General features: G+C 42.2%; 1 protein-coding gene across 1 annotated transcript in view; it reads right to left on the reverse strand.

Annotated features, from left to right (window-relative positions):
• The window catches only part of LOC308101116 (protein kinase C epsilon type-like), a 110,819-nt gene extending 83,479 nt beyond the window's left edge, over positions 1 to 27,340 (reverse strand). The window contains exon 1 of the mRNA XM_080450467.1: positions 25,981 to 27,340. Within this exon, the coding sequence (XP_080306593.1) occupies positions 25,981 to 26,328 (348 nt within the window). The 5' untranslated portion in view covers positions 26,329 to 27,340. The remainder of the gene's footprint in view (positions 1 to 25,980) is intronic.
• Positions 27,341 to 27,806: the final 466 nt, after the last annotated feature.

A 27,806-nucleotide genomic window follows, 5' to 3' on the forward strand; every position in this document is an offset into this window, starting at 1 on the left:
ACACAATATAGCAGTTACAAAGAAATAGAGACCAAAGTGATTTCCAAGCGTGCACTGGAGGCTATGTGCAGTAGACTCCAAGAGTTGCCCATTACAAGACACGCGCACACGCACACACGCAAAAGACAAGCATGGAAAACACATGAGACATTCACACAGAAACACATTCAGAGCCCTGGAGAATAGCTTTACAGCTGGCCTGACTCCTGCTGCTAATGCACTGGCCCTACTTCAAACAAACCAGGCGCACGCACGCATGCATGCGCGCACACGCACACACACACACACACACACACACACACACACACACACACACACACACACACACACACACACACACACACACACACACACACACACACACACACACACACACACACACACACAGCCACTCATGCCTGTCCTTCTGTTTAGCTGTGTCTGTCTCTGCCTAATTTGTCCCTGTTGAATAAATGATGTTGCAAAGCATTGTCAAGAGAACCAGCTATGAAACGCATAATGTGCACACGCAGTCGCTCACATGCACTCACAGCCACCAAGACGTCTGCCGGGTGGAGAAAGGGAACGGCATTGGCTGTGGTGACATTTTTGGTACAGCGTAACATTTTTAGCTAATACAACAACAAAAGTAACTAAATGTATCCTTATTCCTTAAGGGTCCATTTGGTTACATTTATACACTCTCAGAGTTAAATGACGGAGTCGGACATTATACTTGACGATTCACCAACAATATTCAATATTCAATTTCTTTCTTAATTTCTTTCTTAATTTCTTTTGGATCACTGCAACAGGGTAATTTCAGAACACAATTACAGTAAAAAGAGGAAAAAGACTACATGAAAAAACACGAAAGAGACTTACAGATATTTTAGACAGGAAGAAAATCCCGTAACATAACTTTTAAAGGACAATTTCACCCATTTTCAATCTATTTTCGTATAATTGGTCCTCAGAAATACTCATGATAATATGGTCCCATTTTTGTCTGCTCGGTCTGTGTCTCAGAGGAGGGCTGTGAGCAGTTCAGAATCCCACCTACCAGGGAGAAACTGCAGGCTTTCTATTCCTGGAAAGTTAGCATGCTATAATGGAAGCCATTGTTCTTGCGTTAATATAAAAACAAAAACAACCGAAATCTTGTTTGAAAAACGATGCCTAACGATGATGTCACTGGTAGGGGTGACATCATCTCTGAGACACAGAGTAGAACAAAACGGTGCCATATTATCATCAGCATTAGTGATGACCAATTATATGAAGATAGGTTGAAAATCATCCTTTAATAACTGCTCAGGAACCCATAAGAGGATTTGTCCTGAAAACTATTAGTGTGACACCAACGGGATAAATCACTAAGAGGCAGAGTATGCCTGCTCAAGCTGGAGCCGATCACGCCATACCAAACTGGTCGACACAGCCTTGAACGACACCTGCCGCATCATCACGGGATGCGTCAAGACAACGCCTATGCGCTATCCGGCATCTCTCCCTCGCACATCAGACGACTAGGTATCGCTCAAGATGAACGGAGAACACAGGAGACAGACATCAGACACCCCTTGCATGGCCACGTAGCACCCCCACGCAGGCTCCGATCCAGAGCCAGTTTTGTGCAGACAGTCGTGCCCCTCCAGACAACCAAACAAGCAGCAAGGACCAACATCTGGGAAGATGAATGGCAAAGTAACAACACACAAGCTCTTGAATGGCTGGACAGAGGGATCATACCAACGGAAAGCCTCGCTAGTGGCCACGACCTTGGCTGGACAACCTGGAAGTCACTAAATAGACTGCGTGTGGAACAGGGGAGGTGCAAAGCACTGATGAAAGCCTGGAATTACACAGCAGAAGACACGTGCAGCTGTGGATCAGAGCAGACAATGTCCCACCTGCTGGAATGTGCCGACGCCCCCCGGTGCAGCCCAGAGGACCTGGCAGAACCTACTCCATCAGCTGTGGCCTGTGCCCGATACTGGCAGAACGACATCTAAGATTGCTATGGACTCGAAGAAGAAGAAGAAGACAAAGAGGCAACAATGTCAGTTAACTATAATATCCCTGTATGAATGATGAGGATTGTTCCAGCAAGCAAAATATGAGTCCTTTGTCATTTCTCTCCCATGATCTGGATGTTTCTATACAACCCAGTCAATGACATAAACTCCTACAGTATGTGTCACTACCAGGCGGCCGAGCCATCCTACAGTACATGCAACTGTGACATTTTCCTTTCAAACACTAGTTCCAATACCGAGACGATTCTTAGGCATTATTGTGTAATTTCTGCTTGATCAGATAGCACACAGTATGAGTATAGAGTGCCAGGAGAGATGAGAGAGAGATGAGTGTATGGCTGAATTATTATTCATATTTTCAATCTGCAACATCAGCACTACTCAGCTGCTGTAGTTTGCATTATAATAGTATTCTGCTCAGAGGAATAATACATAAACCCCAAACGGCATTAATGTCCATCCTTTTCCCTACATCCAACAATGCCGGATACGTTGGTTACATTCATAACATGCAAAACAGATTTGTTGTTTCAAGGCATTATATGAAAAGGAAACATCCTGGGGTGGATGTTTTGTGGATTTGAGTAACTTAAACTTACAAATACATGACGTGGCCTCACCCTAAAGGCTAGTTCATACTTTCTGTGGCTTGTCAGGCTTAAAGCTGAAATGACCAGCTGAAAAATGTAATGTTTTTCACACTTTCACATATCCATAGTCAAAATTGAGACATAATTAACAATAGATTCCTTTTTCTTTTTTTGTTTAGGAAGAGAAAGAAAGAAAGAATACATTTTTGAGTATTTTAAATAAAAAATCCCTGAAAGTCCAATCTTAATGACTTTCTGTCAAACAAAAAGGTAATGCATGATTACATCGGCAGGTCCGGACAAATTTTAACCAACAATAGTATGGCAAGCAGTGAAGCACAGCACTTGACAATGAGTCTTTCAAATAGAGCTGTGATTCAATAGCCTATGCTAGACACTAGAGTGCGGTGGTACTCTCTTCAATGTCAACAAAGATGACGGATGCAGCTTTACAAACTGAGCAGATAAACACACATTTGTAAACCTTTGTTTACGAATATAAACATTTGTTTATGTTACTGCAATCCCACATGGGGTTTCAGTAACAAACTTGATCCAGCATTGCCTTGTAGCAGTGCACGACACAATGTTTAAATCCCATAGCCTGAGCTGACAGGGTGGTCAGCAGAACATGTTGCGATGACTGATTCAGTCAGTGAAAAACCCGCCCCCATCGCTGTGATTGGCTGAGAAGCACCCAGCCCCTGTTTCACTAGGCAATAGGACACGAAATGGTCATGAAAAGCCATTGCAGCTGGTCTTTAAAATACTGGTTTCCAGAAAGGCCAGTATTTGTGACTGAACTGTACGTGAAACTCTATAGTGGTATGTGTAATACATAGCATTATTCCCAAATGAAATATTGCTTTAGGAGTACAATACACAATAAGGACAGGTGGCCTCGTCTCTGCATTGTCAGCATTAAAGACGAAGGACAACATCATATAAATGCCTGTGTTTTCTCTCAGTCCAGGAGGGCCTAATGTCAGCTGGCTCCCTTTCATCCATAAATGTCTATCCAAACACTGTATGAAAGGAGTTGGAGCAATTGGAAACATTAATATCACATGATGCTGAAGCTTAACAACCTCAGCTTCATTTTAACCTAATCATACAGTAACAGCTGGGAAACATTCCTCAGAAAACACGCGCCCGCATGCATGCACACACACGCACGCACGCACGCACGCACGCACGCACGCACGCACGCACGCACACACACACACACACACACACACACACACACACACACACACACACACACACACACACACACACACACACACACACACACACACACACACACACACACACACACACACACACACACAGACACACACAGACTCACACACAAACAGACCCACAGAGAAACAGCATGCTGTGTGTTTGTGGTTATGTGTGTGTGTGTGTGTGTGTGTGTGTGTGTGTGTGTGTGTGTACAAGAGCTGTTACAGTATCACATGAGGCTAAGTCAAACTAGAGTCATGTGCCTGCATGCAGCGACCTACAGTATCCTCCTCAAAGACACCTTAAGCTACGACAGTCACAGATTCTCTCTCTGATTCTTGCTCTCTTGCTCTCTCTCTCTCTCACTCACACACACACACACACACACACACACACACACACACACACACACACACACACACCAGAGCATGCACACACAACAGCACTCGCTCACAGGATAGCAAAAAGCAACATAGTGTATGCGTGGAACAAAGCCCAAATAACAGACAACATTGATGCAATGAAAGTGACTATAGATTTAATGCAGTAGCTATTAGTAGTACGCAGGCAGATCAGATGAAGAAATCAAATCCTGTGAATCTCTGTATCCAAATGGGAATGGCGTGGCTCCAATACAGATTTGGGACTTCATGTGGCCAGCCTCTGACATCAGTCATCTATTACATCATTATTTATGGTGTATGACTCCAAATGTGGCAAGGTTTCAACCCAAGCCCCACTGACTTCCGTATCAAAAAGCAGTGATACATTTGAAAAAAAGTATGAAACATGTTTGAAGAAAAATTATAATTGTGGAAGTACTTCTGTTGCCATACTGGCAGTGTGCACAAGAACCCTGGCCCTGATCAGTCCAGTGTGGTTTGTGAGTTTAGCTCTGGACACACACACACAGACCCTCTTATGGACGGCTATAGAATCCTGCATACAACATGACCAGTATTCTGTTCAGTGATTTTTCTCATGCTTTTTTATGTAGAAGTGTGTAGATTTAAACTGGTACTCAAAGAGCCTGGGGAAGGTGACCGCAACCTTCTCCCCTCCAAACAGCTGACCACTACTGTACTGCATTTGTATGTGTCTGCATTAGTGGTATCAATAGTACTATAAGTCAATAAATGGCACCACGACCACAAGTTGCTAATCATTTGGATTAGCTGTATTTTATTTTATTTTATTCACAGAATTCTGGGTGGGGCCTACTTCTATATACAGTGCTGCCTAGATTACATGTCTAATGTTTTTGCAGCTTCCCCGGAAACCCCCCTTCTGTATCTTCAACGCAATAGCCAATCATCCCAAAATCTTAATCTAAACCGTCACTTGAGATACTGTAACCTGAGAACTGTTAAGCTGAAGATGTTTTAACCATGTTCTGTAACACTTGCATGGAAATAGATGTTTTGCAACCCAGCACTCAAGAGTGAGGTCACACAGATGTGTAGCCTGCCGGATCCTCTCAGTTTATGTGATAGCAGCTTATTGCTATCAAGATGTTGTTAACCCATTGATACCTGGAACGCATCTGTGTCACTTTTAGATTTCTTTAGGCTATTCAAAAATAGCAGATATACAAGCTCATAGCGCGGCACCGAGTGCCGCGCTACGAGCTTGTAGATCTGCTATTTTTGAAAAATCGTGAAAAAATATTTTATATATTTTTTTCAAAAAACTGTTAGGATTTAGATTTTTTTTAAAGAATCTTCTCAGGTCTTAATGGGTTAAGCATGAATCCAGTGAGAGGCTATGAGTGTGTGTGTGTGTGTGTGCGTGTGCGTGTGCGTGTGCGTGTGCGTGTGCGTGTGTGTGTGTGTGTGTGTGTGGGGGAGGATGGTGTGTATGTGTGTGTGTGTCTGTGTGTGTGTGGGGGGGGGGTTCTCTTCTCTCATCCTGTTTGTGAGGAAGTGGAGTGGGATTCTTACTGACTTTAATTCTGATGCGTGGAACATGCTGATGATTTACATCCAGGACAGGGCAGCAGTACCTTTGGTTCGATGCCGTTTGAAAGTTGCATAAGCTGAGTGGAATTCATGATTTTACATAACCGCCCTCAGTGGCAGAGGCAGTGTTGTTCTTTTTTACTTTTGATTGCCGGAGGCTCAAATGGAGCCGGGTTGACCCCACCCCCCCACATTAACATGTGATCATATCCCATCCCCATCCCTCACACAGGATAAATGGTAGCAAATCTCCTCTCTAAAGCAGACCACAGATTTCAACTGTTGCCTAGCTGCCTCCCCCCCAAAACAACACACATCATGAGCCAAGTTTGTTGTAAAGGACAGTTGGGAGTTGGGAGGATCATTAAAGGTGGACTTTACCCCCCAAAATACTTTTTTCTATCAATTACTCACCCTGTGAAGCCTTGAATACAGGGAGAATTTGAGTTTTTGTTGCATTCCTTTCCTTTACGTTGAATGAATAATCCGCAAAACACTGGCCAAGGTTACAAACAGCAAAACTACTGTATGTCAAAAATACATTTATGAACTCAATGCTCCAGCAATGAAAAGCAATGCTCACAGTGTAATCGTAAGTGTCTTGTATCGAGTCGTATCCTCAGTACTTGCAAAACATTGCATTTAAGCTAAAACAATTACTTTTTGTTTAAAATTCGGGCTAAAATGTCTCATGCACAAATTACGCACACGCCTGGGTGTACGGGTGCATCTGAACTGAGCTCCTGTTGAAACCCATGGGCATACCCAGGCATGTCCCTCGCTTGTGCACGACACAGTTCCGTAAGTGAATTACATATTTTTTTTAGAAGATACATACGACTGCATACTAGACACATGGATTATACTTATAAATAGATGTTTTATATACTTTTACTGCTATTAATCTTGGCTGCCTATGTACTTCATTCAATTCATCAAGTATCTTCTTCGTTTTTGTATTCTTCATTCACCGTAAAGGAATGGGACAAAAACTAAAATGATCCTTGTATTCAAGGCTTCACAGGGTGACAAATTCTAGGCACAAAAAAAGTTCCTCTATCTCAGAACATTTGCGCTTTAGTCATGTACTGTACAATCAACTAATCAAGTGGTGGGCTGTATATCTTTGTCTATCCAGATTGTGAAAAAATAACAACACCCACTTTCAAGAATACATTGCAAAAAAATAAAATAAAAAAATCCAGTTTTGCCAGTTTAATAATAAAACAGCAGCATTTCTTCTATCTCAAGTTTACCTTTTGTCAGCGATCTATCTGAAACCGCTTCAGAATCGACATCCATCATCAGCTTGTTACAGTAGCCTACAGTATTGGTTCTCAAAGTGGGGTCCGGGGACCCCCAGGGGTCCTTGGTGGGGTACCAGGGGGTCCTCAGCTAAATGTGTTAAATTTTATTCTTTGGCTATTCAAAAACAGCAGATATACAAGCTCATAGCGTGGCACCGAGTGCCGCGCTATGAGCTTGTAGATCTGCTATTTTTGAAAAATCATGGAACATTTTGCAAATATTTGAATATTTTATAATAAAGCGAACATTTTTAACACAAATCTTTGCTTCTGGGTGTCCCTGCTGGCACAAAACATTTTCAGATGAGGGTCCGCGGCCAAATACATATCATTTTGGGGGTCCTTGACACGAAAAAGTTTGAGAACCACTGGCCTACAGAATAGATCTGATTAGGATCAGGAGTCAGGGCAGCAGCACACCACACACAACGCGGGAAATAGCGGGAGGGAGCATGAGGATCTCCATTAAAGATATAGCCTACTACACAAGAGGACCGCCTGGAGAGCACAACCACTGAACCGCTGACCACATAATCACAATGTCCTGGGAGTGAATTTGATTCTCTTTCACATGGCTGTATGACAACGCCTTGTTTCTACTAAGCGATACTGATAAGAAGAGCAAGGGAGGGCAGCTTTTTTTTCGCTGGCAGCTCTTCATCAGACATTCCTTAAATAACTCTGCGACGACACACACTGGCGGCTTGCGCCGACAGGACGGTGGGGAGTGCAGTGAATGAAAACATGAGAGCTGTGGTGGGCACCTATAGAGAGCGATCTGCCCCTGTCTTTATCCCTCGTCCCCCTCTTTCTCTGGGAAGTAAACTTGGAGAGTGAAAACAGGAAGTAGGGCCTACCGTGTGACTCAAACACACCGCCCCTATTTTTAGATGTGCGCGCGCACACACACACACACGCGCACACACACACACACACGCGCACGCTCGCGCACACACACACACCGCCCTGCCCTTGTTTCCTTCGGGTCCGTAGGGAGGACATGTGGTGCGCCCCTCCAGTACGGCCCGTGGGGAAACGGGGTCAAGAGGAGTCCAGTGTTCTTCCTCGGTTGTAGACGTAGAAGAGTTCACGCTCACACATCTAAACCTGAGGAGGTGGACCAGAAAATGCAGGACTGAGCTGGAAAGAAAAACGAACCTTCCTGCCCTAATGGATGCCAACACCACGAATGGGCTATATGCCTTTACCCACTACCTAGATTTAGGGTCCCATCCCATTCCAAGTCTCTCAGGGGGGTGTTTCTCATTCCTGAGATGACAGTATACCGCAGGGAGCAGTATACTGTCGTTTAGACGGGTGTACATGATGTGTCTGATGTGCAGTACTCGTTAACCCATTCAAACCGGGAACGCATCTGTGTAACCACTTCATCCATATTGTATACTTTGGCTATTCAAAAATAGCAGATATACAAGCTCATAGCGCGGAGTGCCGCGCTATGAGCTTGTAGATCTGCTATTTTTGAAAAATCTTAAACATATGTGCAAATATTTGAATTAGGGCTGAACGATTTTGGGAAAAAATCTAATTGCGATTTTTCTGACTGATATTGCGATTGCGATTTGATTGCGATTTTTTAATAATAAAAAAAAAAAAATCTTTAACATTTTTTTTAAAGTCAAGCTTCAGTTTAGTATTCACTGTGTAGGCTACATTTAAAAAGTAATTGGAAGTAATGGAACATTACCAAATGGCATACCATTTATTTACTGTTCTAGATTCTAATAAATAAGGATGAGAACTAAAAGATATGAATTGCTTCATTGCTTCCAACATGTATCTTCCAAGTACTTTTTTTCCCATGTATATATTTAAACATTTAGCTGGAATAGAAATAGCTTATTTTTGTAAACAACCCAACATTGAACTTGTTAAGTCATTAACTTATGGCTCAAGAAGAGAAGCTTTTTCTGAAATGAAGTTCAATAAATAAAAATAAAATTAAACAAATAATTACCTTTTTGTGTAAACAATTCACAGCAGTGAAATAAGTAGGTATTTCACTTATGGCTAAAGAAGCATATTTACTGATATCCAGTATTTAGCTTATGTAGATTAACATTCAACTAAAATTTAACACTTTTTTGTCTCACAAGGCAAAGTCCTCTCCTACTGTACATTGTATTACTACTACTCCTTGGAAGTGAAAAACTCAGAATACATAACGCAGTGGTGGAAAGTAACTAAGTACATTTACTTAAGTACTGTATTTGTACTTTACTTGAGTATTTCTAATTTCTAATACTTTAACTTCTACTCCACTACATCTCAGAGGCAAATATTGTACTTTTACTCCACTACAATTATTTGAAAACTTTAGTGACTAGTTACTTTTCAGATATAAATTATAATATTGTAAAACCTACATTAACCACTTTGGCCCTATTTTATACCTAGGCTATTTGAAAATAGCAGATCTACAAGCTCACAACGCGCCGTGATGCAACGCGTTGTGAGCTTGTAGATCTGCTATTTTCAAACATTAGTACTTTTACTTTTGGTACTTTAAGTACATTTTGATACCAATACTTTTGTACTTTTATTCAAGTACATTTTGAATTTTTACTTGTAACAGAGTACTTCTACATTGCAGTACTGATACTTTTACTTAAGTACAACATTTGAGTACTTTTTCCACCACTGTACATAACAGAAGTGACAAAGATACAGTTCATAGTCGCTTCTTTTGGGCTTGTTTTCATAGACAGGGTTACTTATTTCTCTCACAAAACCTGGCAACACTGTCACTGACCAGGAAGTGCTTTCCATCGTATTGTTTACATTGCATCCAACAGTAATCGTTTAATAATGATGGGAAAAATATAAGTTACACTTACAGAAACAAACATAGATAGGAGCAACACTACTACTACACTACTTGTGTCGCACCGAAAATAATGTTTTACCGCTACGCGCGGCATCAGGGATTTGCGCAACACGGCCCGTTCGACAAACTTTAAATACTCGTAGCCGACGGAGACCTAACTCTATGGGACAGAGCGAGAGAGAGAGAGGGGGGGGGGGGACTCGCTGCCCTCTCGCTCCCTAGAGAGAGGCAGGCAGCCACTCTGGAGAGAAGGAGACAAGTCCCGCGGGTGCTCTGGGATTAATATGAATATTAAAATGATTTATTATGATAAAATAAAAAATAAAAAAATCGCGGCCTTTGCGATTAGCTAATCGCGTGGTTTCAAATCGCGATTTCGGTTTGAAAACGATTAATCGTTCAGCCTTAATTTGAATATATGTATTTTTAAAAGGGAAAATGTTTTACTCAAATCTTTGCTTCCGGGGGTCCCTGGAACAAAATATTTTGAGATGGGGGTCGACGGCCAAATATAATTTTGGGTGGTCCTTGACATGAGAAAGTTCGAGCACCACCGATATATAGCAACGTACGTTTTTCAGAAAACTGTTATGATTTAGAAGACATTTGTAGAATCGGAACCTCAGGTCTCAATGGGTTAAGTCTGTGCTTTATGTTGTCTTGTTTCTTGGTTTCTACAGCTGTCACATAGAGACTTCCATCTAAGCAGTTGAACCACAATCGTCGTCTCTCTACTACCAACCACAAACCAACGGCAGAGCATCAACATCACACTCTCAACACCACAGTCTGTTGGTACACTAATGCGATATACAGTAAGCCTTAATGTTGTCAGCTCACACCGTCTACACTATGATGCCAGATGGAAAATACTGGAGTGCTGGTTTTATAAACCTGTTGACTTATCTCAACCTGCACCCCCAGGGTTCCCAACAGTGCAGGCTCGGCCACCTTGACACAGAAACGTAACGTCGTATTCAGGAATTTCATTTGGACTAGACTGTCACCTGAGCTTAACCCAGTGAACCCTAAAGCGTCCCTATATTCTGGGGCAAACATTGGGCAAAAATAGCAGGTCTACAAGCTCACAACGGGCGGCAATGCAAAGTATAAAATGGTTAAAAGAGCGAGGATGATATGGAAATAAAGATGGAAGTGTGACATTTCTGTTCATTTCCTCCAGCTGATTTTATTCAGATGAATGGAAACGATTATGAAAGATCTTAGCTTAGCTTGTAGATCAACTATTTCTGCTATTTTTGGAAAGTGTATAAACATTTTTCAACATGGAAACAATTATGACGATTATGCAAAATAGTTGTGATTATCTAAAATAATTGCGATTAGGCGATTATGTAATAATTGTGACAGGTCTAATGAGAACTTCTTGAAGTTCTCACATTAACTGAGTGCTGGAGATGTGGCATCATGTGCAGATGAATACAGCTAAATCTCACTCAGCCAAAACCAACTCACTGACCCAGAAATAAACTGTTAGTTTAGTTTTTTGTCATCGCTGATCTAACACATAGCTGAAAGAGGGAGCTGGGGAAAGAAAGGGACCTACATACTGTATATGTACAGTATGCCTGTCTATTCACAGTACAATCCTCAATCATTCATTCATGTAACTCTTTGAGAGTGTACAAATAGATAAATAAACACTGACGATTTTACTGTGTTGTTTTCACAGTCCTTTCCCCATAAGCGGAGGTGATTACGCTGAGTGGGGCTCAGCAACTCTTTGGGAACACGACCTGTGTCTCTAAAACGTGTGAAGTGGGTGGTCCACCTACTGTCGTCTGTTGAACTTTGGGTCCAATGAAATATGTATAAAACAAAAATATATAATAAAATCATACATTGAATGAAACATCATGAAATATACAAGAATGCATTACTCTGTATTAACCTCAGAAAAGGTTGAGTTGGCTCAGAGCTATGCATGTGCGCAAGATAATCCAGAAGATACATGGGAAACTAGAAAAAGTGCTCCTCGGAGCACAGGTCTCTGCCAGGTCAGATACGTTATTGTGGCCTCCTGCTGGCGCTATAATAGGCCAATGTGAAAAGGGTGCCATTTCTTCTTAGGCCTTTCACGGCAATCGGACACTGCATTCATGATTTGAGGCATTTTGTGGCAAAAATTTGTTTTGCTAAATTAGACCTGCTGGTGGCACTATAACAGGCCAATGAGTGAGATAAAAAAGGGTGGCATTTCTTCCTCGGCCTAGTGGGAATGTGCGTGTGAAATTTCACGGAAATTGCAAGCTGCGTTCATGATTTGAGGCATTTTGTTCAAAACAAACTTTGGAAGCCAACCTTAGCCAATGAGGATGGAATATGGAAAATCGGACAGATCCGTGTTGATCACATGACTATAGAGATACTGTGTAACGATTTGCATGACGGTTGGATACAATCTGTAGGAGTAATATAAAAAAATGGGTTTTGCACAAATCGGCCTCCTGGTGGCGCTATAACAGGCCCATGTGAAAAATGGCTGAATTGGCATTGAGGGAGTGTGTGTGCACAGTATCGCAGCGACCGGGCCAACCGTCCCGGAGATTAGCTCCTCATAGACGGACAGGACACACGGACGGACGGACGGACAGGGTGCAAAACATACTCTCTCGCCTTTCGGCCTGGCGGAGATAAATAATTATAGTTGCTGACTAGTGAACAGCCTCATGTATGTTCAAATCATGATGTCTTTTGGGGTTGTCAGGTAATGACATAACAAACGCATCCCTTTAAAACCCTTATGGTAAGTTACTTTTACCGTGTAAGTTACCATGTTGTTTTTATTGTGATATGGATCTCCCTGTCTGAAATAAAGATTGAAGCCTGTCAGTTGCAGGCTTTATTTATCACGAGTTTATCAGCTATGCAGCAAGACAAAATGCTTCTAAGTAATGGAAGATCATGATAAGAAACATCCTCCCACCTTATTCAATACATCCCCCTTTGCCGTTAAAAGATTTGACCACTGCCTTAAAGAGGATTTATTATACTGCTGTTCTTAGCTCTGCACTTTGTTTTTTGTATCTTTTCATTTTATTTTAATGTTTCTCTCATACACCCAGTATTATCATTTTGTTGTTGTATTGTTGTGTTAACACAGTCCATGTCCCTGCTTTTACGAGTGAAAAATAAACCCTTGATTCTTGATCCTTCAAATAAAATCTCCCCAAAATGCCTCCACAAAACGTCCTTGGTTCAATCCCTGAATCTCTGCCCTCATGTTCCTGTCTTTGTACTATCATACAGTATCTAAAAATACTGCAAAATAAAAACACTGAAACAGGAAAAATTGTAAAACGGCAAAAACTGTCTGGCTGATGTATAAAACTGTGAAAACAGAAAGAATTGAATGACACAGAGTCTGGCTTAACCTTAACGTGGGAGGTAATAGGAAGCCATCTTACAGGTAATGTACAATAATTGTACAGAGTGCAAGGTGCTTGAACAAAAGAAAGAAAGAAAAAATGAATGAATCTAGGCTGAATTATTGCCGAGGTGGAAAGATATCGTCATGAAAGTCAGATATTGCAATACGATATTGTCGTAATTTTTTGAATGTTTTCAAGACTTTTCCTAGTTTTGAAAACAAGTTCACATTGCGACATAGCTATTTTTGCTATTTGTCATACGATGAAGTATGTATTAATTTATAGGGCTTGAGTAGTTAAACACTATTGCTGGCACCTGCACTGCTTACCCCATCCATCCCCTCCGCAACTGTTTACATCAAATAAGAAATTCTGTGGAATTCAGTGCAATATTCAGCCTAACCTTGTATACAGATTCTGTAAATACACTACAGTCAGTGTTTGATCAGTATTTGATCCCTTGATTCTGTGAATAGTATACTCCCCCATGCACCCATTCGGGCACTTAAAGTAGCATGTACTGCATGTACAACTATTAATTATTTTCCATTTTAGATTGTGTTTTCATTTCTTACTTCTGCTTCCTTAAATGTAAACATTTCAATAAAACTGCCTCTGACTCTTTTAACCCATTAAGATCTGAGGCCGATTCTACAAATGCCTTCTAAATCAGTAGTTCTAAAAGAAAATTGTGTCAAGGACCCCCAAATTGATATATATGGCTGTGGATCCCCCCATCTGAAAATGATTAGTGCCAGGGACCCCCAGAAGAGAAGACTTGATATTGATATATCTTTTTTTATATTGATATTTTTCAAAAATGTTCAAAAAATATTTAGTTCATCTATTTTTTAGATGAGAGAGAAGAACAGTGTCAGGCCCGGCCAATACCTCAAAGACTGCTGAGTCATGTTACCATGGTTTTAGCATAGGTAGCAGTGTTCTTTTGCGAGACCAGAGTGAACAAAAACAGATCTCTCTCTCTCTCTCTCTCTCGCACGCACGCACGCACGCACACAAACACACGCACACGCACACGCACACACACACGCACACACACACACACACACACACACACACACACACTCTTTCTCACAAACTTGAGCACACAGTCTCCCACACAGGCACAGCCACACACACCACACACACACACACTTTCTCACAAACTTGAGCACACAGTCTCCCACACAGGCACCACCACACACACACACTCTCTCTCTCTCTCTCACACACACACACACACACACACACACACACACACACACACACACACACACACACACACACACACACACACACACACACACACACACACACACACACACACACACACACACACACACACACACACACACACACACACACACACAATCTCACTCACGGACACAAACGTTCACACATGGTACCTGTGTGTCTTCTGGTTTATTTACTGTATACTCTTCTTTTTATAATCACATTTAGCCATGATAGCCATAGTGCATTTTAAAACCATGTGGAGTGCTCTTCTGGTGTGATTTTGAGCACATCCTGCGTCTCAAACACAAAATAACCCTACAGGACACAGCAAACTCACTATTGCTGCATTCAGGGGGGGACACACTATTTTTGATAATGCTATATTGATAACGCTACATTGCAAACAACACATCCGTGTTGAAATCATAGAAAATCAATCGCAGTACCGCAGTTTACAGTACAATGACAATTCTTTACTGCAGTGGTTCTTTAAGTGGGGTCCGGAGACCACCAGGGGTCCTTCAAGGGGTTCCAGGTGGTTAATATCAAAATCATATTAACCACCATATTTTATACTTTAGCAATTCAAAAATAGCAGCTCTACAAGCTCATAGCGTGCCACTTTGTGACACGCTATGAGCTTGTAGAGCTGCTATTTTTGAAAAACTATTTTTGAAAAATCTTGAACATTTTTGAATAATTTAGTATTTTTCTTGATATGCACTCGCTCTTCTGGGGTCCCTGGCACAAAACATTTTCAGATGGGGTTCCGTGGCCAAATACATGGCCCATTAATATGGAGTCCTTGACATGAAAATGTTTAAGAACCACTGCTTTACTGGACTAAACACAAACAGTACTTGAAGCTGATGGTCTCGCTGTGCAGCCAGAGTCATTGACTCTGTGTAGCCTATGTTGAGTCAGTGTGTGCAGTCACGTCAGCCTCCCATCCACCTAAACAAGCCACAACACATTCCACGTTCATAGCATGACCGCAAAAACTGGAAGACGTTTTCCGCAAATCAAACAGAAACAACATGATTATTTGTATCCGTCCGGTGTGAGTGCAGCTTTAAAGCGACTCACCGTTGGACAACAACAACAACTCATCAGGAATTTGGACAGGCCTGGACAATAAACTATTGCAGAGTTTTTGGCTTTTGACAATTGGACAGCTATGAACTGTTGCAGCATTTAATCAACTTTGAGAGGTACTGTAAACAACAGAGTGACCAATTATTTTAGCCTCATTATGTATGTGCATCACTCTTTGCAAATTACAGTGGTGCACAAAGCATGCTGGTAGTTGGAGTAATACAGTCGAACACATTCCAGATTAACATGACTGAATGATAATGACTGAAACATATTTTTTCGGGTCATAGGGCACCAATTTCAAATATTAATACACTTTCCCCTACACATAGTGTTAACTTTGAGTGACTGCAGCTTCTTCCAGTGGAGAAATTTCCCTCTAAAAGATGTCACACAGTGTGCAGGCATACACCGATTATGTAACCTAACCGATAGACCGTTTTAGTTTTTTAATTATATGTATTTATGTTATTTATTCATTCATTCTTATAAATAAAACCAATTCGGTTCATTTTTGTGTGGCACCCATGTTCTTCATATGTGTGTGTGTGTGTGTGTGTGTGTGTGTGTGTGTGTGTGTGTGTGTGTGTGTGTGTGTGTGTGTGTGTGTGTGTGTGTGTGTGTGTGTGTGTGTGTGTGTGGGGAGGGGGGGGGCGAATACATTCAGTGGTTTAAGATTAGTTTCAGACAGACAGACAGACAGACAGACAGACAGACAGACAGACAGACAGACCCTCTTATAGATAGATGCCCTAACAACTGTATTGACGACAGGGTTATATTCAGAACAAATTTCAGGACAGAATACATAGGCCTGTGATCATACTGTATGTCTCACGATTACGAGATAAAGCTTCATAAAAACACAATTGGCATCTTGACAAGACAGAGGAAGAGATACTGATCTAGTAAGTCTCAAATTGTGCAAAGGTTGTACATCACACATTTACATGCAACCTTTCCCTCATATACATACAGGTTAGTACACATACAAAAGTAACATGCATGCACATGCATGCACAATGCGCGCACGCACACACTTTTGTGGTTGTCACTGATGATGACTAAACTGTTGCAGGGTAAATGAGCTGTACAAATGCGTCATTGTTGCAGGAATAATCACTTTATCTCTCATACTCACTCTTTTCGGGTTGTCTCCTACACAGTAAAATGCTTCTGCGTTCATTTCAGTCTAAAGAGTGTACATGGAACCAATTAGACCCTTAATGGTCCATTTGTACACTCTTCTGAGTTAAATATAAACTAGATTTGACTGTGTATAGATCCTATGCTACCTTTTTAATTTGCTCTTTTCTATCCAATTGCTGTCCAAACACAACTCTGTTATAGCAGTGTTAACACAACGGTTGTGTTACACAGTAACCACAAAGTTATTATGTGTTATTGAACATGTGATACGTAAGCATAGTTGCAGTCCCTTAGCCTGTTGTAAAAACAAGACATGACACACAGTCATGTATACCAGCTTGCTTTCTTTTTTCTCTCTCTCTGTGTGTGTGTGTGTGTGTGTGTGTGTGTGTGTGTGTGTGTGTGTGTGTGTGTGTGTGTGTGTGTGTGTGTGTGTGTGTGTGTGTGTGTGTGTGTGTGTGTGTGCCGTGTATGCGCGGCTTGTTTTCATAGACCTAGTTCTTGATTTGTCTCGCAGAATCTGGCAACACTGCTAGGCCATAGCTTGGGAGGACGAGACCGCCCGTTCAGAGTATGGGAAAGTATCCTCATTGGCTTAAAGGACAGCCACTGATCGAAAACTTGTCGAGAATCTGTTGAGAATCTGTATAGAATCTGTTGACTAGTGGTCAGTCTCTTCTTAGACCAGCTCGCAAGCTGGTAAAAACAAAGTCAGAGCATACGGAAGATGTACACTAATCTCTCTTCATAAAATTGACTGCACTTATGACAGAAACTCTCTGCAATAAACAATGGCAGTTTGGAAAATGAGTAACGGCACATTTCTATCAAAGATAAGTGAGCATTAGCTGTAGGAACTAGGAGAGCTAGTGTGGCCCATTGGAGGGCTGGGACTAAAGTAGAGAGAGACCACACACTCACTGCCTACTCTGAAGCTTCACTCATTCAACCAAGCAAATTGACAGTCAGACTCACACTCAAACACCCTCATCTACTCTATCTCCTTGAAGTGCCGCGCCAAGACAAACAATCTGTTTCTCTGTCAATCTCTCCTCTCTCTCTGATCACAAGTTCTAACAAGGCCAAAATGAAGCCACTGTTGGCAGAATCAGATAATCTTGACATTATGCCATAAATACACTGCTTTTATCATCATATTGGATTTCTCCCTTTGCTTTATATACGGTTGATGAAAATTAAACATGCCTGATATTCTTTGAGACACACATACAGGTATTTGGGGGCGTGGCCAAGTCCGCCATTGTCTTGGAGGCAAACGACACAGGTATCAGTATCGAGGTTGTGAGACGGTGATGTATTTTCCTGTCCTAACCATAGAACAGGAATTCGTTTTTCAAGATCCCGAGCAACAAAAAGGAGCCAAATCCATGCAAGAAGCACCTTTGTTTGCACCTGAAACACGCACGTGACTTGATTCTTTTACCCTATTCGTATGTACTAGGGCGTGATGTAACTGTCACTGTAGCTAAAATAATGGCAGTGTTATGCAGATGTTATTAAAGTTGTAGAAGTTACGCTGGTAAGAATTTGACCTACGGTATGGATTTTGACCAAACTGTCATATTGTGCTGACCGGTAGAGCTTAGATGTTTTTAGGGTCTGGGCAGCAATCAGGTAATCTGCCTTCCCATACTTGAAAATAAACAAAACTTGAGCATGAATTGTGAGTTAGAGGACTGGATGGGGCACAATAAACATGTTAATGCCTACTCAGGCAACGTGTTGTGTGCATAGACATATTAATCATATAATTTCAAAACAATTGTACATTTTAAGAGGTTTTAAGTTCACTTGATACTTACAGTACAGTAATTGATATCAGCTGAGGGTGTAGATGATTTGAGTAATGCAAGAGCCGTGGGCATGAACTAGGCTGATTTTGTACGTTTTTTTTTTTTCCAGTTCAGGCTAAAAACTACAGCAGATTAAAAACATGGCAGGCTAGTAAGCAACACAGCTGCATCTAATCAAATTAATAATAAGTGCGTTAGATTTTCATACTGTATAGGGGCGTCCAGAGCCATGGGCATGCCAATGTGCAAGCGTGATAGACCCATTATTCATTTGATTAGCTGCATCTGTGCTGCTTACCTCACGGTGTACTATAAGGTCAGTGTTTTGCAGCCTGTCATGTAGCTGTCGTTTTTAACCTCAGGTGGAAAACAAAATCAGCCTAGGGTTTCATTTAATTAGACATTTAAGTGAACGTTCAACTTTGCTAAAGGTTTCTTAATATACTTTTGCATGGTTATACCTTTTCTCATTAAATCCGCTAGCATGGTGTGTCTGGGGGGCTAGGTCAGTAGAGTGCTCCGCCCCCCTTTAAGTCACAAGGTTCTGGGATTGATACCAGCCAGTGCCAGCGCAGAGCATGAGAGACATCAACAAAGCTCTGCACATATATAGGTCCTGTCCTCCTCCTCTTGCTATTTTCTATCTTCTCTCCACTTCCTCCGTATTCCACTTCCACTTCCAAATGCACCAGTTTTTTGTTTGTGGTGGACCGACAATAACACATGCCATCACTGTGTACTTGTGTAGGGACATGGTTCCTTTTCAAACAGTTGATAGAAAGGGCTTTAGAGACATGCCCGCAAACACATTAGCCACATTAGTGGCTGTCTGTACTGACTGTCTGTCTGTACTGTGTGAAATATGTCCTCGTAATAAATACATATGGAGTACTGTAATAATTGCCGTCCAGTTCCAACACCAGTGATTTACCCCTTCTATTGGAATTTTAAGGAAAAGGAATATACAGTGATATACTGTATGCCTGTTTCCGTCAGTGCTTCAAATTATATTGTGATATTACATTTTATTCCACACCGCCGAGCTCTGACTTTATAGTGACCTCAACTGAAAACTGTAGCTGAAAATTTTAAACAATAAAAATATAAATAAAAGCCTTCCTATTGCTCTGAAACGTGGCATAAAATCTGTTGTGTATGAAGTGAGGCACATCCATGTCCTAAATTATGTGTGGCTGTACAGTATGTGCTTGTCGGTTCCGAAACTCTTAGCATTGCTCTTGCTAACAGCAGCATACAGGCAGTAGCAAGGGCTAAGAAGGTGAAATTATGGCTGCTATCTCAACACCATAGCATTAGTTTCTATGCTGTGTGGATATTGCAGAGAAAGCTGACAGTATTCTACATGCCCATACAGGGCCTGGCAAGTCACCACTTACAACACTAGAACATTATACCGGCCCAGCCAGTCAAACTCTAACGAAAGAACACACACACACACACACACACACACACACACACACACACACACACACACACACACACACACACACACACACACACACACACACACACACACACACACACACACACACACACACACACACACACACACACACACACACACACACACACGCACGGGCTGTCGCTGAACAAATGACTGTATGTACATTGTGTCTAAGAACAACTGCATGTCGCCAGAGTCAGAGTGGTGAAAAGATTAAAGGAGAGGAGGACTGGAGCAGAAGGGGAACAGACTCAGAGGAGAAGATAAAGGGCAATTTGAATGTGACAGACATCAACACAAAGAGGACACATCCATAAACAACGCAGAGTGCGGGTGAGATTGGTTGTAGGTTAAGTCAGGCTCTGAATCAGAGTTTCATTAAGCTGTCATTCTGAGAACCAAACTGACTACTTGGTGTAGTTTATCACCTTGGGGCGTACATTAATAACCTAGGCACATTTTGAGTGTCAACCATGGTTTGAAGAAACAATATGCTTCAAATTCACTGACTTTTAAATGTTGCACTGACATGTGTCCTCTATGCAAACTGTGTCTAGGTTTTATCTAGCCAGATTACGTTGACGCCTGGTATGAAAATCCATTGCCAAAATACACTGTGACTGTACCATGCAAAATGCCCATGGTCTGCTTGTCATCTCCACTCAAATTGTCATAAGAAAGATGGAATTTAAAGCAGTCATTGTGTTTCATGACTTCTTTCATCTGGCTAAAAGGCTAATAAAATTAAATTGACTAAATTAATAATGTCATTATTCTCTTTAGGTTATTTGCATTTTGATATGGATTAAAGATGAAAGATTACAGCTACAAAAGCTATTTGTTTTGTGGTCAATTTACCCGAAAGCATTTCAGGCCTCCTCTGAGGATAGTTTGGGTGATTTCTCCAATGCATCTTAGGTGTATTTACACTGGGATGTTATGCGTCTTAACTCTGTTTAGAGTCCAATCCTCCAACACCCATTGATGCCAGGTAGAAAGGGGGCCACCGCTATATTGTCTCCCTCACTGCTTCCTTACGGTAATTAAGTTTGGCTGTTGGCCCGTTTTGTTGTTGTTGTTGTTGTTTTCAGCACTGTTCATTGGGGGACACACAATGCTGTTTTGTCGATGGACTGTAGAAGACTTCTAGCTTCCATTAAAACAAGATATCTAGTAATGGCATGCTCACCCCTGTCCAATCTTTAGCTATGGATAGTTAGTTAGCTAAGAAGCTGTTTATAATGACCCCGCTATGTATTAAACATGAATACAGATATTATTTAAATTCTATTCTATTCTATTAGACAACTACCTGGCAATTCCCCTGCAGTCCCTCTCGGGTCTCGGAAATGATAATACTACTACTCCTTGTATTGTATTTCTGAATGCTATATGGATTAAATGTGTTGTGATTGCTCTAACCTTGTGTTTAGCGTGTTTTCGGTCTTGGTAGCAATGACTTTTTGCATACTGCATTATTGTATGTACACTTTTGCATACTAACTGCATTGTGCATTATTGGCATCGAGCCTTCATACTACCGAGTATGAATTAGGCTGTAGTTGTAGGTATCAAAATGTGGTACCGAACGACAAGGTATTTTTCGGTGCAGTAATAAATTTAATACATTTCGGTACCCAGCCCTAGCTGAGATTGGTCTACTTTTGGGGGGACATGAGCAAGACCTTGGTCTACAGCAGAATTATTGACATGCTCTGCATGCTGATGTTTTCGTAAATACTTGGGGTTATGTACAGGTAGCAATATGGACACAAGCAAATCGAAATATTTTTTACCAAATACCTCAATATCGATATTGAAACGACATTGTGGGGATAACTATTGGTGCTTTCACAAAATATTTACAAATTAGATTTTTAATAAATAATCATCAGTAATGCCTATATAATAACTAAGAGGGAAAGGCTAATAATAGAACAGCTAGAACAGACAGGTATTTTAAGTTCAGAAAATTCCATCACTTAACTGTAATGCAGCCTTTAAAAACCAGGAAAATAAAACACTTATGCCATATCATATTACGACATCCAAAAGCATAAAACAATCTAGTCTGATATTACAATATCTATAATAATATTGATATAAAACCCAGACCCACTTAAAGAATTTGCAATTAATCTCCTTTGCAGACTGTGTTTTAATGGCTCACTGAAGACAAAACCTTGACTGCCTGAAACTTTCTTAGCCCCACTATAGGGAGAGAGCACAGGCCTCTAAGCATGGCAAAGAAAGTTTTTATCTTTAAGTTTCATCCCAAATCAATGGTCAAGAATAGAATACATAAACAGACTTGCAAAACAATCAAAGACCAGACATGCCTGTCTTTGCTACCATAACAAGCCCAAGAATATCCCACAGTAAAGTCTTGACAGATTTATGGCAAGGGGCACACATTGGGAGCTGCCCTTTCTTTTCTCATACTCTCTTCCTCATCCCAGCTTCTCCCTAAAGCCTTCAGCATGGTTATTCACTACTAGGTATTTCATATGACCATGTGACAGACAAATGTTGTGGAAATCAGCTGTTTTCATTAAAGCATCAGGGCGCGCTCCCACCAAGAGTTGGCTGGCCGCTGTTTGCAGAATCTGCCAATGCATTGTCAATGCAAATGCGTTGATTCACGCAAGAGCAGATTTTTCCGCTAGTCGCGCAGACCTTGCGTTTATCTGCTCTCCGCGACTAAGCATAAAACTACTGGAGGCAGGCGCTGATTTTCTCCCTCTGTCCAATCGGGTGAGTCGAAGGCGGACCGTCTCAAGACTCAGGAAGCAACATGGTGCTCAAGGCGGCAGGCGGTGCGGGGCGGGGGAGGCTCCTGAAAGTGAGTGACAGGCGCGACACTCCCGTTTTTTAGAATCCGCTGGCTGCAAAAAACTGTGGCCGCGCACAACCTGCGTTTAACAGCGGCCAGCCAACTCTTGGTGGGAGCGCGCCCTCAAACCAACTTCGAGATTTTTCTGTAGTATAAACCCAGGTGGTAGTAAGATACATGCAATAGTCAGTCATTGACGGATTTTGAGTTCAAAAGATTTAACACAAATTCAAGCAATCTTCACTCCTAAGATTTGTAATTTGCCAAATCTAGGTTTTTTAACTGTTAACCGACCATACGAAGTTGCAATCATCAATCTCATTAGTTAAACAGATAATTTCAAATAATTTGGCATTTAGATTTAGGCATCACACAATCACACAGATTGATGTCATAACATTACGAAAATGCACAGGTCTACTACAACACCCCCCCCACCCCATCCGAAACTGGTTTTCAGCTATGCTACCTTCCAACCAGCTGTAGAGGCCTTAACGATTAATCTTTTCTCTCACTCAGTCTTATGCTCTCTCTTTCTATCGTTAATGGACCTGATGGCCTCATCAATAATGTATTCATAGTGTCTACTTCAGCTGCTTCAGGTAGCGAAGACATGAGCTGTCTGTCTGTCTGTCTGTCTGTCTCTGTGTGTGTGTGTGTGTGTGTGTGTGTGTGTGTGTGTGTGTGTGTGTGTGTGTGTGTGTGTGTGTGTGTGTGTGTGTGTGTGTGTGTGCGTGTGCGTGTGTGCGTGTGTGCGAGTGTGCGAGTGTGTGTGTGTGTGTGTGTGTGTGTGTGTGTGTTAGTCAACAGGTGAAATCAGATGTGAAGAAGTCACAGAATAGTCAACAGAATAATAAATATCATTATCTTATCTCTTACGGTACATAATTCATGAATTATATCTCAACCATTTCTGGCTAGCAGTGACACCACACTAGAGTCTGTATTGATTGGTAAAATATATAGCATTAGCAATATAGTATATATACATTATTAAGAGATAGGCTAGTTAAAGTTCCATACTCTAAGTATGTAGCTAGGCTAAATGCTATTGTTTATCGGCAGCACAATTGACACGCAGTAGCGGAATCAGTACGCTAAATGGATAGAAAGGGTGGGCCTAATGAAAAGAAACAACCCGATAGGAGCTGTATTTCTCCTTACATTGCCATGCTTAGAGGCCTGTGCTCTCTCCCTATAGTGGGGCTAAGAAAGTGGTGTCAGCAAAGCCCTATGCACCTGTACACTATATAGAAACACAAATCAGTGCATATCCTGAGAACCTATAGGGCCCTGGTGGCTATTGTCCAGACCAGAGGTTTTGCTGTCTAGGAGTGATCTAAACTTTCCCCAAAGAGCTTAAAATGCCAATTCTAAAGGACCATAATGTTTGTCTGGCATGATTAGCCCACTGACTATGACTCATGGTATAATTGAGGCTACTGCTGACCATTTTCCAAATCATATCCTTCAGTATTTTGATTTTTGAGGAAGTAATTTGATTGGTTTGAGTAGGGGATGAACATCCACTTGCATAGATTTAAAACTTGTGTTGTGTGTGTGTGTACGTATGTGTGTGACAATATCAAAGCCAGGGAGGCCCAGCCTGAGAATGGAGGGACCAACCAGGTCTTCAGTCACACCCTCTGCACCCCCTCGATTTACGCCACTGCCACCATGCATGTACAATATATACTAAAATACATGGATCCATACTATTACTGCATGGTGCATTAGACAACTAGCTCAGTGGCCTTGTGGTTAGAGTGCCTGCCCTCAGTGCCCTGACATTGGGAGGTCTGGGTTTGATTCCCCAGCCAGGTCATACAGTTGGTACTCAGCATCAAGGGTTGGATAGTGGGTAAGTCCCTGCAACATAATAGCGACATGTCCTGGGGGTCTACTTGTACATCATGGCTGGGGGATGTACTTTACTTGTGCATCAAGCCACCTCACACTACAGTAGATAGGCTCTCTATGGCTTTACTTAAAGGTCCATTGGTGTGTACACCAATGGATCGCTATTCAGGTAAAATATCCCACATTATCATTTGAATTTATGTTTTCAAGTGCTGCATGTGCATCAATTGAAATGTGCAGCTTTCATGACCAAGTGGTGCTGGAAGTGGAGGCTTGAGCCAGGCACAGGCTGTCTGCAGCACATCGGCTGCAGACAGTACTTTACTTTTACAGTACTTTCTGTATACTGTATGTGATTGTGCAAGTGTGGACAAGCACATTCTTGCACACTATTTCCCCTTTATTTGCTGTTTACTATCTTCCCTCTCTCTGCCCAACATCCCATCATAAGCCCTCTCCAAATGTTATGCTTTTGTTTTTAAATGGCTATATCAGTGTGCATGTGTGTGTGTGTGTGTGTGTGTGTGTGTGTGTGTGTGTGTGTGTGTGTGTGTGTGTGTGTGTGTGTGTGTGTGTGTGTGTGTGTGTGTGTGTGTGTGTGTGTGTGTGTGTGTGTGTGTGTGTGTGTGTGTGCGTGCGTGCGTGCGTGCGTGTGTGTGTGTGTGTGCAGCTACCAGGTCTAAATGGAACAGAGTAGAACAGAATTGTGGTGGGCGTGTATAGTGACAGTCCTGTGATAAATAGTGATATGTAATTTACAATCAGGGGTCTTCAACAGGGCTACTATAGGGGGTCCGCCAAATCTTTGTGCATTAACCACTTGAACCCTAGCATCCCTATTCTGAGGGGAACATTAACCGACAATAGCAGATCTACAAGCGCCCAACGCCTTGCAAGCTTGTAGATCGGCTATTTTCAGCAAAGAGGTTTGTTGTAGGGGGAAAGGAGCAAATCAAATATTGAAGGTTTAAGTGGTTAAAAATGTCTGAAATAAACAAAAAAACAAAACATTTACACAACACTGATGATAGTCAGTGAAGCTATCTATGAAATCTATGACAGGTTTAATCTGCAACACAATTGTAAACAATGTAGTGGGGGGGGGGGGTCCCTGCTTCATCTCTCTCTCTCAGCTGAAAAACGTTGAAGACCCAGTGATTGTGACATTATTATTACCACTGTGCTCACCCAGTCTTCGAAGTGCTTGCTGCCATTGTGCAGGATGTCCTCGAACTGGATGATGCAGTTGGCCACGAAGTCGTCGTATCCGATGGGCGCGTCGTGGAACACGGACAGCTCGATCCTCCTGCCGTCGTAGACCTCCGTGGTGAACTCGTCGTTCCACGCGGGGCTGTGGGTCTTCTGCTTGGTGGACGTCTGTCCCACGCGGGAGTCGTCCACGTTCAGCGCGATGTACGTGTCCAGCAGGAAGGTCTGCGTCTTCGGACCGACGGCATGTCGCAGGGACCAGGCCGTGGGCTTCAGGTCCAACGCCTCGCAGATCTTGATCTTCAGCAGCCCGTTGAACACCACCATGGTGTTGATGATGCGGGGACACAGCTGTCCAGATGCTGGTGGAAACCCCTTCCAGTTTAATAGAATGGACACGATGCGGTCCTTAGCTCAGTCACACACAGCAACCAATTAGAAATGTAACGGTCCAGAGACTCCAGACAGGCAATGCTTTTATGGCCTTGTCTCGTCTAACGTCACGCTGGTCTAATAATTTAAAGTCATATTTCTATATACAAACAACGAACACACAATCACGAAATAAACAGTAAATGATAACCAGCCCTGTAAGCCTTGGTTTGGATGTTTAGTGCATCAAAACAAACAGGACATGCAGTCATCAGTCAACAATGGCAACAGCTTGTCAAAACCATACGCACAAATATAGACGTTTAAAGCCCAAAACTAAATCGGTGTGTCATGGTTTGTTTGTTTTTGACCCCGAAGCAGAAAAACAACTCCGTTAGTTATAGGGTTCTGTCTGTCTGTCTGTCTGTCTGTCTGTCTGTCTGTCTGTCTGTCTCTCTGTCTCTCAGTGCTCTGCACCGCTGGGTGGGACAGACAGAGTGGGAGGCTCCGCTCCGCCGCGCCGCATTCGGGATGTTTCTGCAAAGTATCCGCCGCCCTGCGCATGAAGAGCGGCTCGAACAAACGACTCGCCTCCCGCCGCAGATCCTAGGCTGGTGGAGGTCCTGGGTTAATGTTAATGTTCCTCCTCCGCCTTGTTTCATCCACTGTAGTAGTGTTGTTGATCTTTACTTCCTGTGGTGGTGGACCCTACCTCCTCTCTGCCTGCCTCCCCCAACACACACTCACACACAGAGTCAGACTCACTCTCTCTCTCTCTCTCTCTCTCTGTATGTCTCTCACTCTCTCTCTCTCTCTCTCTCTCTCTCTCTCTCTCTCTCTCTCTCTCTCTCTCTCTCTCTCTCTCTCTCTCTCTCTCTCTCTCTTTCTTTCTCTCCCTTTGTATGTCTCTCTCTCTCTGTATCTCTTTCTCTCTCTCTGTGTCTCTCTCTTTCGTTCTCTCTCTCTCTCTCTCTCTCTCTCTCTCTCTCTCTCTCTCTCTCTCTCTCTCTCTCTCTCTCTCTCTCTCTCTCTCTCTCTCTCTCTCTCTCTCTCTCTCTCTCTCTCTCTCTCTCCCTCTCTCCCCTCTCTCTCGCTGTCTCTCTTGGTGCAGGAAATGCGCAAAACACGTCAGTTTAGTGGGAGCCTCAGCCTGCTGCTTCCAGCTTGTGACAGACGGGCGAGTTGGATGCAGCCCAGATGGGGAACGGCAGGCAGCAGGGTACACTACACTGTACACACTACACTACACTACACAACACAACACACTGTACACACTACACTACACTACACTACACAACACACTGTACACACTTCACTACACAGTTATAAACATAGGCTACTGTATATATATCACAGAAAGCTGGAGGTGCAGACATTTAAATTCCGGAGTAAATTAACACTGCGGATTCGCGCGCGCACGCACGCACGCGCGC

Source organism: Gymnoscopelus braueri (assembly GCF_963280865.1).
Source record: "Gymnoscopelus braueri genome assembly, chromosome: 14".
NCBI classification, from domain to species: domain Eukaryota; kingdom Metazoa; phylum Chordata; class Actinopteri; order Myctophiformes; family Myctophidae; genus Gymnoscopelus; species Gymnoscopelus braueri.